Raw genomic sequence first — 18915 nt, 5'->3', positions numbered from 1 at the left:
CTTAAGTTCCAGTGTGAACAAAGACGGCCCTAGCCTGTTTGATGCCCTGGGCGAACCACCTTTCCTTGTCCCAACCCTTTTATGGCATTTATGGTCAGCAATGGAGAATTATTGCCAAGAGAAGATGACAGACACCAAATCCAATAATGTAGATGACCCAAAGGCTGCAATTAAAGTAATGTGAGCTTCCATTTGCACCTCTGCAGAGTCACAGACTAACCATTTCCATGCTACATAAAATTGATGCAGGAAATTAGGCAAAAGTAGGCCTAACCATGGCATGAGTGCACATAACATACTTTAGAAAATATACAATTGAAAGTCCTTTAAGTCACCAGCTGAACTTTGGGTTGTACATGAGCTGTTAGATATAATTATTAAAATTAACAAGAAGGAAAACAAATTAAATGCATCACTGCATAATCGATCTACACAGTGACTTTACAAACCAAATAGATAAATTTAGTTTTATTTGTTTACTTGTATATCAATTTGTGGGTTTGCCTGTGAAAAACCTGGGGTGTAGAAAATATAGACATTTGTTTTAGGCAGAAGAAACAGTAAAGTTTTGTTAATTTATATATTAAGTTTTCTGACATATACAGTACATGCCCTATATTTTTAGTCTTTGACAACTCTGGAAAACCACAACATTTTGCTGACAAACATTTTTTCTCTCTTCCTGTATTTCCATTGAACTTGTTGTCCTATTGGGAGCTTTTAAAGTTGGCTTCACACTGCGCCATGCGTCTGAGAGACAACACTGACTTTATTGTTTACGACCCAGAGCTGAGCAGAATTTCACACTGAGTGTTGAGAATAAGTAAAAGGTTGGAAAAATATCCAATAAAGGCAAAAAAAAGTCTAATGTGGCTGGTCATGCAGTGATTAGTGAAAGGAAGCTACAATGGTTTTGGCAACAGTTGCTCTGTTTCACTAATATACAGTCTTGTTTTGTATATAAATCACATAAAGATTTCTTGTCACATTAAACCCAAGCAGACATGAGTAAACTAATGCTGGCTAAGAAACAGCTTCATGCAGAAATCCCACGAGTAGAATCCACAGACTTATTTCAGAGCCAGCTGAGATCGTAGCGGTTTGTTCTCATCATTCTGACTGAGCACTCAAACATTCACAGCATGCAGAAAAACTACACAATCAGCAGGATATCATTCATCCCTGTCTATCCCGTTAAGTCCACCTTCATTATTTATCTCCTTTCTACTTTATCAGTTTAGCTTTTAACTGATTCATTATTTTTCCCCCTACCTTGTATCTGCCAATTACCCCTTTTTCTGCCTTTAATCCCTAGAGAACATAGACCCGCACTAATTCTGTCTTCTCCCTATATTTCTTTCCTAATTAGTTTAGCTTTACCTCTGTACAGTGACACACATTCTTTTCTCTTGCCACAAACAATCTTTCATTCATCCCCAGGGGGTTAAATGTGCATCTACCTTTCCTGCCCCCTCTTTAAATATTGATACTCTGATTCTCTCCATATTAGCAAATGGCTGTTGATCACAGAGCTTTGTGAGGGTGTGTGTACGTGCTGCAGAACATTAATGAGCATGAAGCAGATGCATATTTAATACCCCGAACACATTCCATCACCATAAATGCTTTTATGTCCCCATCAACTTTGCGGAGATTGTCTCATGAGTCCTGACTCAGAGCAGCAACAAAGCCAAACTCTCACTGTTAAACAACCAAATTCATGTGACCAGCTTGTTCGGAAAGTTAGTGTAAGTCCAATTAATTCCCAATAAGCAAACCAGTGAAAGCTGGTTAGAACATTGTTAATCAGGTCTACAGTACATTCATTTACATCTAATATCAGGGAGTTTTATCCATCTTTGTCCAGTTGGGCCCAAAGATTTAAATGAGTCTTTCCCATGTAACTGCATGATTTTTTTTTTTTTTAAAGAAAACAGCAGAGATGCAAAGACTCTTTGCTTTTGCTGGAGGCAGAGACAGTTATAAAGTATAATAGCCGTTGGGAGGAAGGATCTGTAGTAACGCTCCTTTGTGCACTTAGGATGCAGCAGTCTGTCCCAGAAGGAGCTCTACAGTTTTGTAACAGCTTAATGCACGATCTAACCTCCACCTCTATTACGACTTAAAACAACTGGTTACATTTTAACCATTTAGGATTTTAAACACCAGACACTTTGCACTGAGAAAAAAAGAAATCACGAACAATACATTATTATTTTCCTTGATGGTGTACACTGGTTTTGTTTTTGTGTATCTTATCTTTACTACCGTATTTTCTGCACTATAAGGCGCACCTAAAAACCTTCAATTTTCTCAAAAGCTGACAGTGCGCCTTATAATCCAGTGCGTATAGATGGACCAATATTGAGCCACAACAGGTCTCGCAACTACGGTAAGCAGCCGCCGACTTCATTTTCCCCCGTAGAAGAAGAAGCGCGCGGTGCACGCTGGGTTTTGTGTAAAGACTTCAAAATGGCTCCTATTAAGAGACACACTTACGACGCAGAGTTTAAGCTCAAGGCGATCAGTCACCCAGTAGAACACGGGAATAGAGCAGCAGCGAGAGAATTTAACATGAACCAATCAATGGTGCGGAAGTGGATATATATTGTGATTGCACTAACGTTTGATTTGCCGTAACAGTATCAGACTGTTTTTTATGTGTTTATTGAATCGAGGAAAAGTTCCCCTCCACTATATGTTATACCTTGCTGTTGTTAAAAGATAAACTGTGTCACGAAAATACCACGTCACTTACTTTACCTCAGGGAAAATAATAAAACAGCTGTTTATTCATTTTGGGAATGAACAGAGTTTTCAGAACGCTGGTTTGTAATCTATTAATAAAGTTTGACTGACCTATCTGACTGTTTTGTTGACATTCCCTTTATCGCAGTTCCATCTAATGGATGCATAACGTAACTCCAGCCTCTACTGTAGTGTCTATTCTATGCGCCTTATAATGCGGTGCGCCTTATATATGAAAAAAGTTTTAAAATAGGCCATTCATTGAAGGTGCGCCTTATAGTGCGGAAAATACGGTAAATGTAATTTTATTTTCTATTTTATCATTTGTCTACCTGTGATGTTGTGAAATATTTTGGTCAGCTCAGTCTGTTGTAAATGTGCTATATAAATAAACTTTGGCTTTTTGCGACCAATGTTGTGATGATCTGGTGCATTCATGCAAGTGGGCAACTTTGCCTCTCTTCCTGGGGTCTTCTGGGTTACTATGTTTCCAACTATCCCCTTGATGTAGATTTTTCTGCAATACTTACAAATAACAAAAAAGAGACTCCTTCTTGTCAAGTTCTCTGAGGTTCACCAAGCCAAGGCTTCAATTTAATGAGCTGACAGGCATTTGATTCAGCAGTTTACTTAATGCAGTGCAAGTTTTTTTATTATTAAATCAGAACAGTTGCTACAGCAAATATTTCAATACTTTCATACATATAGGCAAAAAAAAAAAATTCATATTCATCCATCACTGAGCAGTAAGGCAGCCTACAGACTCCCAATGGATTAAAGGAGAATTAAAAAAAAAAAATTAGACCGCAAGCCAGAGTGAAGTATGCGTAGGCGAGCTGTGTCAAAAGCCAGTCAAGTAGAGTGCACGTGTCCTCGGGGTGAGGGCATGAATGCAGATATAGGTCCCTTCTTTCTGCTGGAGCTGAGTGGATGTGATGTGTTCAGGAGTGTATGCTGCTCGGTGTCTGCTTGTGTCAGATAAAGACACATAGCAGACACGGTAGCAAAATGCGCACAGGCTCTAAAATAATAATCGAGGTACAGTATGTGTGTGTAGAAATGCTCCCCGTCACACACTCATTTGGACATTGCATTGCTGAGTTGCCCCATGACACAAAGCCACACTTGACAGGCAAGAGGGAAATGTTTTAAGGCTATAAACAGAAATCCACAGTGATGCAGCATCTAAATGTATGGTAACAAGCTAATGAGTTTCAAAGATTAGTGGTTAAAAGCCAGAGATAAGTCAGATGCCATTACACAGGGTGAGCCAAACAAACAGGGAGGGGTGGAGACAAGTGCGATGAGATTCAGCAGCAACCAAGTGGCGTATATTTGGAACGCAGCATTTACTAAAAAAGACATGTAGATAAAAACTCACATGAGGTTCATTTGTTTGCAAAAGCATATGCACCACAAGAGAATAAACATTAGTTTGTAAGTGTTTTGTGTTAGATTCCTCATTGTTAATTTTCTAAATCTCTGACATGCTGGTTCCAGTTTTTACCTATCCTAATTTAAACAAGAATTCTAATCTTTTAATAAATGGTAACTTTCTTAATAAAAGTTTGTTTTAGTGAAATAATATTACAGAGCTCTCTTACTCTGCATGACTCAACAAACATGGTAATATTCTCTAGGCTAGTGGTTCTCAAATGGGGGTACGCGTACCCCTGGGGGTACGTGGAGGTACAGCATGGGGTACGTGAAGCTTTTCAAAATGTCTTTAAAAAATCAGTAGGCTCCTCATAATAAGTCTTGGGAAAAATTATTTTGTAAAAAGTTCGATAAAATATAAATGTGTGTTCATGCACTGAATTTTATATTCAGTACTTAGTTTCAATATCCTTTCAAATAAAACGGTTTGACTGGTTTTATACCTTCCTGGTGGTCACCGTCTTCTGTTTTTCTTTTTTGTTTAACCATGCAATGTTTGTAATATGGATGTATTTGTCAGGTTCACTGATATAAGTTGTTTGGTTTTAATAAATCAGACAGTGATTTTACAGCACTGTACCTCTTTTTAATTCCAAAAATGTTTTGCCCGTGTCAGGGGGTACTTGACTAAAAATATATTCTTAAGGGGGTACATCACTGAAAAAAGTTTGAGAACCACTGCTCTAGGCTATAGGGTAGAGACAAATGTAAAAGAAAAATCCAGTGAGCTGCACAAACCTCTTTTATTTAGACAGATTATACCTCAGTAAATTTTTTTACACACCACAAAATGTAGTAGCATATCATGTATCAATGGATTTTTATTTTATTTTTTTTCAAAGATCGCTTTCAAAAATAACATTTGTCTTCCACCTATCTGTAGTGACAATCTCTCATTCATTCATTCATTCATTCAGTCATTCATTCATTCATTCATTCCTTTATATTAACTGTAAGTATTTACTTAAAAGATTTTAAGCAATTTTATTCATCTTACATTACCAATTAGCACATATTTAGCATTGCTGTGTATTCTCTAGCTAAAGTCAGCCATTTGCTTTGCTCTGTGATTTTCAAATGACTCCCTATATTTTTCTAATCCAGCATGTTTCATAACAAATAACTGGACTTTTAAAAATGATAAAACGGGGCACTGGAATGCATCTAGCTTCCTGCTACATCTGTTAATGTCGCCCTGTTGGAGCCTGAAAGAATAGCTGGAATAGCTCTGTAGAAAACACTTTTCTATAAGCTTTTTTCAGCTTATTTTCTTCCCTTGACTTCATCTTTAAACAAATTATTGATATCAATACCAAGAAAACATTGTTGACGTCATGTTAATTTCTACAATGGGGTGTGTCAATGCTTCTGTGACCCAGTAGTCATTGGTTTGTGTTGATTCGCTAATTGAAACAAAATCTGGTTTAAAGTTTCAGATCAACAGATCACCAGGTAAAATTAAAATGGACAGATTATGCTCTAATTAGCCTCAAGTCCCTCCTCTAGGCTTAATATTTGATTTGACCCATCATATATTTTTTGATCATTTCAAGGTATTTTACTTTTTAAGATGTGGTGGTGTTTATGAAGAATTGCTATCAACTACAATAGTGCAAAGTTAAATTAGTTGTTCAATTTAAAGATTTTAATGTGACTTGAATATTTTTCTACCATATGAAAGTACATCAGTTTGTCCTATTAGCATTTTTTAAAAACCTGATCATTTTTAAAATAATGCTAACTGTCACAATTACTTTTTTCCGGAAGCTCTTATGGACAAGTACCTACCAGCATAAATTATTCCTGAAATGAAACTGCGAACATTTAGTGGAAAGTACTGTACCTAAAATCTAACATGCAAGAAGAGAACTCGGTGCAGAAAATAAAAATCCTCACTGCTTTGTGTTTTTCTCTCTAAGATCCTCTAGTAGCATCTAATGCATTCAGAGTGAATATGATACCGTGAACGCAATGCATCAGAAAGAGTTAGCATGATGACTATTACTCATGATGGAGTTAGACTAATGTTGGCAAGACCATCGGTTGGTGTATGAAGTTGCCTGTCTTGAAATTTAAAATGTCTTTTTTATGTTTAGGTAAACATGAACACACAAATGCACACCCCCGCATAAACATAGTACGTCTTTCCATAAGGAACAGTCCATAAAGCGTAGTAAGTGTCTTTGGAAAATAGTCCTTACAATGTATCAAATAAAAGGCCACACACAAACACAAACACACACATAACTAGTGGATCCTTGGATCGTGTTTGTAGATAATGTTAGAGTGGTCTTCTGGCTGAGAGCCTGTAGTCTACAAAGCAAAGGCTTAAAAGCAGGTGACATTTATAGTGTGCAAGCTAACTCTGACAAACATCTCACAAAAAAGTACTTTGGGTAAGAAATTGTGCTGCTATATTTGTAGGTTTTTGTTTGCCTTTTAAAGTCTGTCATGTTTGAGGAGAAGTTCTGGACAGTCAAACCATTTCTAGCTTATTTCCTTTGGATCAACATTATTAGCTTTTCCTTCTTTTGTTCTCTTCTTGGTTTGTTATTTTGTTTGTATTTCCTTTTAAATTCTGTAAAGCACTTTGTATTGCCTTGCTGCTGAAAATGTGCTATATAAATAAAATTACCTTTATCTTTCAAATTTCGTTTGATGTTTTACACACACAGGTAATCAGCTACAAATAAAAGATGACAAGCTTATGTTTCAATTAGATTTGTCAGAACTTCAGCCAAAACAAAATATCATCTGTGAACATACAAACACTTACCTGGTGAGACAGCTTTGACTACCAGGTGGGAATCCAAATTATCCTCCTACTCAGTGGCACAGGAGACATTACCTTTGTTATAGACATGTTTTTTATAGAGAAGTTTCTCTTTCTTTAAAAAGGGAATCCAGGGGCCACATGTAAAATCCTTGCACAGAAACCTGCAAGGACCTCACATTGTTTTTTTACTATCTGAGGTCGTAAAAAACATTTTTTTTATCGCTTTTGCATTTTAAATAATGAAATCCCAAAATGCTTATTTCCATTAAAAATACATTGTGGGACATGTGTGTTTTATTTAGATTTTTAGGTAATGTGTGATTGTTGAGAAGATGACACTTAATACACTTTAGTCTCATGATATTTTGAACCTAAGAGGAAGATAGGTCACTATATGTAACACCTTAAAGAGCCTCTCATTCACTAATGTCTATGCTTTTCTGCAGGACAGTGCCACCATGCAGTTCTGTGCCAACAAGCTGGACAAAAAGGACTTTTTTGGCAAGTCTGATCCTTTCATGGTTTTCTACAGAAGCAATGAGGATGGCACGTAAGTTCATCTGATTTTGGCATTTTCTGCTTTGTCAGAATGTTTGGCATCACTGTCTTTTTCAGGATGTCATGCAACCCTTTTCTAACCATTAGATTAGATATGGTGAAAGTTACAATAAAATATTTACAATAAATATTTTATTGTACAATAAAATATTTACAATAAATATTTTATTGTACAATAAAAAAATATTATAAGCTAAAATATTTGGTGTGTTAGAATCACCCAATCAAAGTATAGGCCTGAATTTAATAGGCCAACTATTTTACAAATAAGAAGTGGCAATAATTTTAGTCGCTAGACATTCAGAGGTGGTAGAAACACATCCCAAAAATACTTGCGGCTTTAATTTTATTTATAAAATGTATTCACTTTCTAGATTTCTATTTGTAAGGGATTTGAAAATATTAATTATTTTCCTTCCAGCTCACAGTTGTGCATTACTTTCAGCTAGTTTGTCTCAGAATATGAAGAGTTTATGGACTTTGTTCCAACAAAAAAATCATATCCTTACAAGTTTGTTTTTTTTTCAAAAAATAATTCTAAATTTTCAAATGTCTCTAATAAAAAAATTATAAAAGTAAGTGAAGTGGAAGAAATTTAATATGATAAACTGTGTTCCTTTCTTGCACAATCTGAGAGGAAATCTGCGGTGGTTATTGGGGCATGCACATCATATGAGGATGTATAAAAAGACCTGTGTATCCTTTTCAAATCACAAGTAAAATTTTCATAGTGCAACTTATAAATGAATCCAGGACTGCAAACGTGAAAAAGAGGCAATTAATGTAAAAATGTATGGAAAGAGGGGACAACTAAACCTCGGCATCTGCATTTTACATTAATGAGGTAAAAGCAGCCAATTGCAGAAGCAATTTACTAAGAGATGCATAACACTCTCCAATCTCCTCACAGGAGGAGCACTCCTCTCAGAGTACTCCCCAGTCGATCATAGGGCTTTGTATTTCTAGCAAAGTCAGCTGTATCTGGCTAAAGATCATCTGCAGGTTTTCCTAAAACCTTTTTCAATAGAAATTACCAGGGTATGAATAGACCCCCTAGTCTTGCTGAAAGTGTGTCTCCTACAAATCCCAGACAACGGTGTAAATTGGAGAGTTGTGTGGTTAAAGGAGTCATTGGACATTAAAAGGTTGCAGCCACTCAGTCAAGCACAAACAACCTAAGCCAGGGATTTGGATTAAGGCAAAAACAAAAGCATGATACATGTTGTTGCTTTTCAAGGGGGTATTTGGGTGGTATCTTCCCTGCAAAACATTTTACATATCTGAAAAATCCATTTGCAGGTCATTGTCACATTTCTTCTCCACAGGGAGAATTTAAAAGCCAGGGCAGAATTTTAAATTGGTCTCTGTGGTCTGAGACGTGGGACCAGAAGAAAACAAAACTCTATTTAAAGCATTTCTCCTGTCACTGCAAGATATGACTGATTGATCTCTTCCCTGTATCTCCACACACTCCTCCCCCTTCTTTGCATATTTAGTGTATCTCTCTTTCATTCCCTCCAGGTTTTGTAGGCAACAAAGAATCAAATTTCTTCCCGACACTCTTTTTGACGATATCCTTTTTTCATGTTCATTCTCTTCTGCCTCTAGGTTTACTATCTGCCACAAAACAGAGGTGGTGAAGAACACATTAAATCCAGTGTGGCAGCCTTTTACCATCCCAGTGAGAGCACTCTGCAATGGAGACTATGACAGGTACAACACAGTTGCCCCCTGCTCTATCTCTTCTGCTGTTTTTTTTTTTATTTGACACTGCACTTTCCCCTTTACTTCTACCACATTATTAATACATTTTAACCATGAATGGTGTCTACTGTCACTGACTCCTCCTGGCTCAGTCCGTCGACTGTCATTAAAGCTCTTATTAACGTTTTCTAACTGACAGTGAGTGTACTAAGTGGAGTGATTAGCACACTCTGTTCAAATATAAAAATACTTTAGCTGTACCTGTTAAACAATTATTCTGCAACCATTTTTACCTCAAAGTAGCTATGTGCTATGTATTCATATATTTCAGATCTGTTAGTCTATGTGACTATGTTTTTTTGTTGTTGTTGTTTTATTTTAAGTGAAAATGCTGTTTAACTAAAGGAAAAGAATCCAAACCTATGAATTTTTGCTACAACTGTGTGCATTGGTAGTTTTTTCACAACTTGGTACTTTAGAACAAGCCATAAATATCTGCTGTCTTCTTTAGAATGAATTTAGAAGCTAATGGTTTTACCTATTCTCTGTCTCCATGCCTAGTAGGAAAGATTGAGGTAAAGTGCATAAAACGATTTAGCTGTTTTTACATCCTAAGCTACTTTCTTTAAAATAAGAGACAGACATTACATTTTAAATAATCAGCTGTTGCTTCCTGAAGTGTTTTATGTCTTGCCTATCTAATAAAGAATATCTGAAAATGATGACATATATTTGTGTTCACCCCCATTTACTCTGATACCCCTAATCAAAAGTGCATCCTGGTTGTTAAACAACATATAAACACCTCAGGGGTCTGTCTAGTCTAATCCAACTAGAAAAATGACCCTCGGCATCTCCTTAAACACACTATCCTTACTGTAAACCGTTATGGTGGTGGCATCACGCTGTGGGTATGCCAATCATTAACAGGGACAGAGGAGCTCATTATGTTTTTCCAATCAAAGCCACGTTCTAAATCAAATTTAAAGCCCGAGACAGAACATGGTAGTTTATAATCAGAGACGTGCTCCATCCAGTCTGACTGACTGGATGGAGTTGTTTTGCAGCTCTTTTGACGTTTCAACAGACATTTTTATATGTTTATGTGTGGACTTACTATAAAACATGCAGCTGTAAATGCAATTAAATTGATGTTCTACTACAGTATTTACTCAGAGGTGCAAAATATTTTTTTAGATTCACTGGTTTCTGTGACACCAGTGAATATTTTTCTTCTACTCCACAATCAGAAACTGCTTTCTATTGAATCATTACCAAAATCTTGTAAAATGCCCTGACATTTGGAGGTAAAGTGAGAAAATAGGGAAAAGTTTAATGGAAAAGGAAACATTTTCAACCCACTCTGTTAAATACTTTAATAGCGGCATATGCTGAATGTTCAGAGGAGAATTATTAAATGTTGTTTTGCTTTAATGTGTCACTGAAAACAGCAAAAAAAAAAAAATGAAATTAATAATAATAATAATGAAAATGTAGGGTTGCTTTTTTCCCAGCAGGCACATTATTAATGCAAACTTGTTTAGTCAATGATGATAAGAATTCACTTTTCTCAAAGCTTATCTGCATATTTCTAATTTAAAAAGACAGTGATGTGAAGAAAACAAGATAAATCTTGAAGGAACTTTGAGGATAGATGAAAGGATAGAGTGACAGGCAGATTGCCTTTATGGGGGCACATATTTCACAAGGAATATTCAATCCATTTTTCTAACTTTCCTTTCTCATCTCTGTCTCTCTCAAAGGTGTCTGCCTTATCTTGTTTGTATGCAGTCAAACTAATTACGGAAACTGCTGAGAGCCTGGTGTGCGAGAAAGAAAGCTGAGATAAATCCCGAACAGACTTAATTTATGGATATATAGGGTTGCCACATTTAGGAAACATGAAGCTTTGGTAAAAATGGATGAAACGTATCAGGTGGTCAATCGTACGCCAGTCCAAAATGTTTTTATTTTGTCAGATCCAAATATACATGGGCATAAAAGGCTCTTCCTGAAATGTTTCTGTGCCAAACAAACACACTTAAAAAAATGCTTAAGATGCTCACATACCCATACACTGTGGAAAGAAATTTGACATGGAGCATCTTGAAATATCAGCACATCGGCTAAGAGAAGTTTTAAATTTGTGTGATTGTGATTAAATTTCCTGGTGGTTCTTGGTTATATTTTTGTTCATGTTAACATAAGCACAAATATGATACCTGACTTGTACATTTAACTGTATTAGAAGACATTAAGGTTTTTTTTTCTTACTTACTATTCCTGCTTTAGATCTGATAGGATTACAATAATCATTTCAAAGTGCTAGAGGCCAGAATAACTACAGAGAGACAGTTTTCATATTGCTTGCTGAAAGTTTGTCCCATTCTTCACACCGGATCTGTTGTAGCTGAATTAGGTTTGTAGGCCACCCTGCTCACACACCCCATTTATAATGTGGCTTTATGATGCAGTCAAACTCCAAAATATTATTTAATGTCCTTAAGCAATGTTGCAGCGTAGTACACGGTGTGATCAGGGTCTCATTTGTTTCAAGGTCTCTCAATTTACTGGCTGATGTCCTGAGATGTTGCACCAATATTTTCACAAATTCTTTACTTTGATGTGTATCCGTCCATATATATGCATTAGATACTGTAACTGTGTATAATATACACGCCATAGGTATTTGCCAAACACAGCTTTTTAGGCTGCATAATTGCTGTTCACGTCTGTCAAGTAATGGAAAGCTTTCTGTTTGTGTTTCCCCTGCAGAGGTGAAAAATGTGTTCAGTGCAGACTGTTTTCATAAAAGCAATTTAATCTACCAAACAAAACATGCCGTCTCGTCCTTGTAAACTCTGGAATCAAAATATGACCTCTTCATCAAATAAGTCATGCTATGACTTCACCAGTCCTCACCTTTATTTCATCATACTTATGCAAATAAAAAAAATCAAATTTTGACTGAAAACGCTGATATGTTCAATAGAAAATAAAGATACGTACCAAATTAATTCAAGGCTGCACACAATTGTGTTGCATCACCCAGCAGTGAGTTGCACAGATTGATATACTTTGGTTTGGACTTGCCTCTTTTATTTTTGGTACTTAAGAGTAAGATCTAAGGCTTGAACGAGTTAACAAAAAGTGCCCTACATTTTTCAAAGTAGATACATTGCTGCTCTGATATCTTCAAAGTATTCTCTTAGGATTTTATGTGATAGAGCAACACAAAGTATTGCAGTATTATGAAGTGAATACAAATTTGCTTCAAATAAAAATCTTTACACGTCAGAAGAGTGTTAAACATTTGCAATCTGCCATCTGTTCACTGATACCTCCAAGTCATTGAGGAAGATTGTTGGCCTGATACTTCGGGGCATTTTATCTTTTAAAATCACCTAATTAGCAAACAGAGTCTTCCTAAAGTGCAAGCTGATGTCAGCGTAAATACGGGTGTTCTGTGAAGGCCTTAGACGTTTGTTAAACCCTTGAGAAATGGAGACAAAACAGAATCGTGAACACTAAGGAACACATCAGACAGGTCGAAAAGAAAGTTACTAAGAAGTTGACAGCATGTTTGGGATCTTTTGCATTGTGTCAGTGAAATATATAAAATACCAACAAAATACATAACATTTTGTTGCTGTGATAAAACAAAATGCTAAAAAGTTCAGTTAAATACTTTTGCAAGGAACTACATTTGATGCACAAATTGTTTTCTGTTATGTTGGCTTTCAGTTTTGTTTAGAAATACTTTAGACTTCATTAGAAAAATAATTTTAAAAAGTATTTAGTGGTTTGAGAGATGTGCAATAGTAGACAGCTGTCAGTTTTAAGGAAGCATGTTTCATTCAGGTGTTTACACTGCCTTGATGTGCATTGCTGTTGTATTAAACAAGAGAAGGCAGGAAAGGATTTGACTGAGTTTGAAACAAGGAGATAGAAGCTAATGAGAGGGGAGTAATAGATCGCACACAACAAGGGCAAGGATATTTACTCTGTTACAGAAGAAATAAAGAAATCCAATATGTCACAGACCCTGTTGCAGATGAGTTAATGGAGATACATGTGGGAGGGTGAAGAGAAACAATTGAAGCTGGAAGTGTTTCAGAGTGCTGACTACTTTGGTCAGTAACTATCAAGTGAAAGGAGTAAGTTCTGGATCTTTTTATAGCTCCATTGTCAATGGAGATTGATTGATTGATAATGATTAATGAAAGATGTCTCAAAAATGTAGAGAAGATTATCTTCTGGATCCACAAAAGGAACTCAAGGATCTAAGCTCAAGAGTACTTCTAAGCACCTGTAAGATTAGATACACAGATCTTAGAAAAGGAAAATTTGATAAATGACTTGAGTGACGATAGAAGTATCTACTGTAGGTGACAAGTTCATTAACATATCGGTGTGTGAATAAACATCAGCACCTGCTTTTGATTTGTTCCTGTGCTTAGGCTCGTGAAAGGAAATATGCTTCAGTCTGTTATTTTTACTTCTTTCCTGCTGTCACTTTCTGTATGTTCTCCTTTCCCACATTGGTGGAGAAGGGCCACGTATGTATTGGGATGACAAGCGGATTTTCTTTAGCTCACATCCTCAAAAGAACAAACCTTCAGTGTGAAACAGCATGTGCCAGATGGTAAGGAGGAAGCTGAGCTTCTAACAGGCATCTCAGTCCCTTAGTTGCAGGAAAGCCTCTATGATGTATCACTTGATTCTGGTTTCTTTGGATCTGGAAGGTGTCGGTGCTTGGTTGAGGCGGAAGAAGAGAGAAGGGAAGCAGAAGCGGGATCAATATGACTATGGAATGAAAGTGCCAAGTAAAGTTTTGTCCCTTTTATGTCTGCAAAAGCACTTTCTGCAGCATTTGTGTAAAATGTTGATGTGAGTTTTGAGTGGTGGAAGCAAGCATGTGCTGCAGAGTCTGTTGCAGAGCAACAGCTTAATATAATTTCACCCCCCCACATGATGCACCCTGCTGTTCAGCCTTATTCTGCAGCTGCAGCAGAACATTTCATGTCTCTGTTGATTAGAAGATTAGAAGCATTCCACAGCACTTTGGGAAAGTTTTCATACTCCTTTTAATGTCTTCAAGTATTGTCAGGTCACTTTGGTGTATTTTAGTGAGAATTTATGTGACAGCCAAACATGAGTGGAAAGTAGATTAAAGGTTTAATTTTGCGTGTGTGACAGATGCATCTACTTTATACCTACTTGAATCTGTACTCTGTACATTTGCTTGAGTTATAGATCCACATCTAGAGACTGAAATTTCTGTCTGATCTCCTTGCACAGTAACTCCAGCCTGTCAGAGTGGATAGAGAAAGTCTATTAAAGACAATTACGCGTTACATGTCCTTCAATATAAACCTGTGTTCTGTAGCTCTAGCTGGATGTTTAGGGTCCATCATCTGCTGGTTTCTTGTCCCTGCTGCAGAGAACGATACTCCCAACAACATGTTTCATAGAGGGGACGGTCTGTTCAGCGACCCTTCTTCCACACTTCTCACATTCTCCTGGCTTTCTATCAAGGAAAACAACTTTCTTCTTGTCACTGTTTCATAAAGACCAGATTTTTGGAGTGCACAACCAGTGGATGTCCTTTAAGTAGTTTCCTGCACCTGAGCTGTGTCTCTCTAAAGCTCCTCCAGATGTACCTTTGCTTTGTTTGTTGTATTTTTTACATCTCTGTTATGGTCTTTGTGCTTCATGAGGATGTTTAGTTGCTAATGTTCTAAAACACACTTCTCAGGCCTTCATATAATATATGTGGTTTTAGTAGGAATTATTTTCTTCTCAGGTTATTTTTAAATGTTGAGTTGGATCACAGTAACCAAATACAAATCCACACCGCACTTTTCATATTTTGTTGGGGTTTTTCTTTAGAAAGCTTGTATAAATTTTCCTACAATCAAAAATTATACATTATTTTATACTCCTCAACTACATATAATCAGAATAAAGTAAATTTACGCTGTATGGATTGTAATTTAACAAAATAACAAATGTTCAAGTGCTTCCTAAGAAGGAAACTGTTAATCATGTGGGAATAGGTACTTTGATATCATGGCCAACATGTAAAATAATAATTAAATAACTTAATATTATATATTTTATTTGCAAAAACTTTGCATAAAATGTAATGCTCGACCTTAAATGTCTAACAGAGCTGAAGAACATGCTATTTTGAAAACAATCATGTGCAAATGTTTTCTGACTTGAGTGTTTTCTTTGCACAGAACAATCAAGGTGGAGGTGTATGACTGGGACCGGGATGGCAGGTGATTGTAAATACTTATTTTTCATATTATTCACAAACAATTCAATGCAACAACACGCTTTGACATGCAAACAATACAACTCCCCCTGCCCCCTCTGATCAGAATAAAAACTTCACTTCTGGAGTTTAAGTTTGTTTTTCCTTTCCTGTTTTCCTTCGTTTTGTTTTCTTCTCACTTTTTCCTCCCAAGCCATGACTTCATCGGGGATTTCACGACCAGCTACCGAGAGCTAGCTCGAGGGCAAAGTCAGTTCAATGTGTATGAGGTGAGTCATCTCGCTGTTCCCACTGTTCAGCAATATGTCTGTTCGATCCTGAAACACGGACTCCCAGTGTGGGAGATATCTGGATCTCGTGACCGATATGTTTGACACTTCCATCATTTGACAACCATGTTACACTGCTTTCCATAAACGTTAGTTCTTTTCTCTCCGTGGACATTCTCTATTCTATGAAATGAACCAAAAAGATAAATGTTTTAAAGAGAAACAGAGAAACACTGAGAAAAATTTTATTAGTGTTTTCTTGAGCTTTTTTATTGTCAGTCTTAATGTCTCTCCACCTTCTGTGAGCTGCAATACATTCAATAAAACCTGATTTACTTTATTTTTTTAGTTTTTCTCTATGTAATTGGTGGTATGCTTACTTGCATATAAATATAATTATTATCAGCAGCATGAAGCAAAATTAATAGAAAAACAATGCAGCGATTTAATTGATACTTCAAATGTTCATTTCTGAGTATTTTATTTTTCAATGGAAAGCTCACTTTCCATGAGCTTTCCAATTTTCAGATTTAGATCTGAAAATGTTTCATGAAAATCCCATTTTAGGACATAAAAATGACATGAGTATATTTCATGTTTATCCAAACCATGACTTTTGATATACATTTAACAATTTATCACATTATGTGATGGTTTTACAACCGCAATTCTTTGAGCTATGCTTTAAAATCTGCCAATCAAAATGAGCTGAAATCTTTGAGCGGGAATTAAAAGTCAGAATCTTACCAAGAATAAACGACGTGTCGACGCTTATGTGCCCCTGTGGGTTGGTGGCCTTCAGCGAAGGACAAATACCTGTCTTTTAGATGTCAGCTCCATTATGCTCTGCATTTGATTCTTCTTTACCTCCCAGTGAGACTGAAAGGCCCTTTAGTTTTTGCATCAGCAGATTGTTTGGTGTGTCAGACAAATTGCCATCCCTCCATGTTAAATTAGGGGCTGTCACTTCCATGCCTTGCAGCCATTGAGAATTGAGGTAATGAGCTGAGACGTCTTTGGTGTCTGAATTGGTATTTCTCTCTTGTTCTTCATTCGCAAGAATGCAGCTTAATGTTAGTCGCGTGCATTAAACCTATTCCACTTGAGAATCCATTTTAACTTAACATTCACCTATGAATTTTCAAACTTCTATCATCTAGAACTATTTCTGACAAATACATATATATATGTGTGTAGAGATAGACACTTCTATCATTATATCTAAAATGTATACATATTTATAGTATTGCCAATCAAGTTTTAAAGAGTTGTAAAAGAATATCACCTGCACCTAATGCTTTTTAATCTTTTTATCTACTTAGGTGATTAACACCAAGAAGAAAATGAAGAAAAAGAAATATGTTAACTCAGGAACAGTGAGTATGGCTTCAGAAACTAAGACTTTTTCTCGCTTTCCTCTTTTCAGTGTTGGTTTTCTTTTGTTTTATTTGATTGTTAAGTCTTAAAAGAGGCACATTTTCTTCTGTCTGGGGAAAAAGTATGTACAAGATTAAAGGGTTGATTTGCTCAGATGTATTATTGCATGGAAAATATGACAGTAAGGCAGAATGAAAAGAAAGTTACGTGGGAAAAGAAATCATGGTGAATTATATGTGACTGGCTGTGGGGAAAAAAACATGTAAGAGGCACAAATTGAGGAAAACTCTGAGGAACTTGAAAGACATCAGAAAGATGAGTGATACCAACGACCAATTGAGACATCACTTTTCACACAGCTTACCCAAACACATCTGCTGGAGTGAGTAATGCATACAAATGCATCCCATCTACTCTTCAAACTTGTCCTTTGGCATTGCAAATAATTCAATTATTTGAAAGGCAGTTTCCTTTCATTCTGATTCGATGGGATGATTTGAGTCAATATGCGGAGGTGTAGGATGTATTAGGAGAAAAACACCAATGCCAATGAGTCTAATCAATTCTTTCTCCTTCTTTATGATTCACAGGTGACCCTACTCTCGTTCTCTGTTGAGTCAGAGTTCACCTTCCTAGATTACATCAAAGGAGGGTGAGTGGGAATGACTTTTTGCACAAATGGAAAAAAAAAGCAAACATCAAATAGACATTTTTTTCCAGCTGTGCCTATGATAGGAAAATGATTTCCACATTATTACTTGCAGATTTTTCCTCATCTTTCTCTGCACAGTGACGCCTTAGAGCAAGGCAATCTGGACTTAAGATGTATTCTCACAGTTGGTCATACTCTTGAGAAAAGAGGCAGGGCACTATGCTGCTGTACTTGCAATGTTTTGACTGAATTTTGGGTCCTATTTAGAAGTACACATGAATATATATATAATTTTTATGAATTAAAGTTAAATTCTCCTTAAAGGGTCTAGCAGCCCTTGAACCTCAGGTTGGCTTTAGCGCTAGAGATAGCTTGTGCATATGAAGTATTTCTCAGGTAAAGTGATACTTTCCAAGCAGGCTGGACGGTGCTTTGATCTCAGCTGTCTCTTCACAGCAGGGAAACTGTCAGTGGTTTTTATGTCCTGTGGCAGAACTGACAAGTGTGACAGATTTTGCTGACAGCTTTCAGCTTTGGTGGACTTATGATACAATAATCTTAAGCTTTAGTGACCTCACTTCAGATATATATACAAATGGATGAAAAAGAAAAAACATCTAACATGAGTTAATTGATGTTATGGGGAAACTGGTTGATATTTAGCTTTCCCCCCTTCTGAAATGCATAAAAATAATCCTTATTAAAAGAAACAATACTTTTCAAGTGTAAATTTAAAAAAAAAAATAACTGAAACCCTAAAAATCTCAAAGAAAGATGGTATAAAGTAACTGTTAGCTTCAAAAGGAAGAAAATTAAGATTAAAAAAAGGAGAATCACTGGGAAAACATTTTTTATTTCTTCTTGCAGATGAACCATTTGCTAACCTCATTCAAAAAAAAGTTAATTAATTAATAAAATTAACTTTAATTATGTTGGCACGGTCAGGCTGTGGAACATTACAGTCCTCACGCCAAGCTGAAAGGTTAATGGGAATATTAAACACGTTCATTTTATCATCGTTCTTTTGCTGTTCTCTCTGGTGACTTTTCTAGATAACGAGAGGCTGTCATTTAAGCCCCTTAGGGCCTCATTTTGTCGTAAATTAGCAAGA

The 18915-nt window shown here is 36.3% G+C and overlaps 1 protein-coding gene across 3 annotated transcripts in view; it reads left to right on the top strand.

Annotated features, from left to right (window-relative positions):
- LOC102231072 (copine-8) overlaps window positions 1-18915 on the top strand; it is a 124614-nt gene that overhangs the window by 88657 nt on the left and 17042 nt on the right. For all 3 annotated transcript variants that reach the window (XM_023325253.1, XM_023325251.1, XM_023325252.1), the window contains 6 exons: window positions 7408-7511; window positions 9128-9232; window positions 15469-15510; window positions 15700-15775; window positions 17098-17151; window positions 17743-17804. In XM_023325253.1, the coding sequence (XP_023181021.1) occupies window positions 7408-7511; window positions 9128-9232; window positions 15469-15510; window positions 15700-15775; window positions 17098-17151; window positions 17743-17804 (443 nt within the window). The remainder of the gene's footprint in view (window positions 1-7407; window positions 7512-9127; window positions 9233-15468; window positions 15511-15699; window positions 15776-17097; window positions 17152-17742; window positions 17805-18915) is intronic.

The sequence above is a fragment of the Xiphophorus maculatus genome, chromosome 20 (genome assembly GCF_002775205.1).
Source record: "Xiphophorus maculatus strain JP 163 A chromosome 20, X_maculatus-5.0-male, whole genome shotgun sequence".
Lineage (NCBI taxonomy): Eukaryota > Metazoa > Chordata > Actinopteri > Cyprinodontiformes > Poeciliidae > Xiphophorus > Xiphophorus maculatus.
The sequence above is the reverse complement of the archived record's forward strand: the minus strand, read 5'-3'. Positions and strand labels throughout refer to the sequence as shown.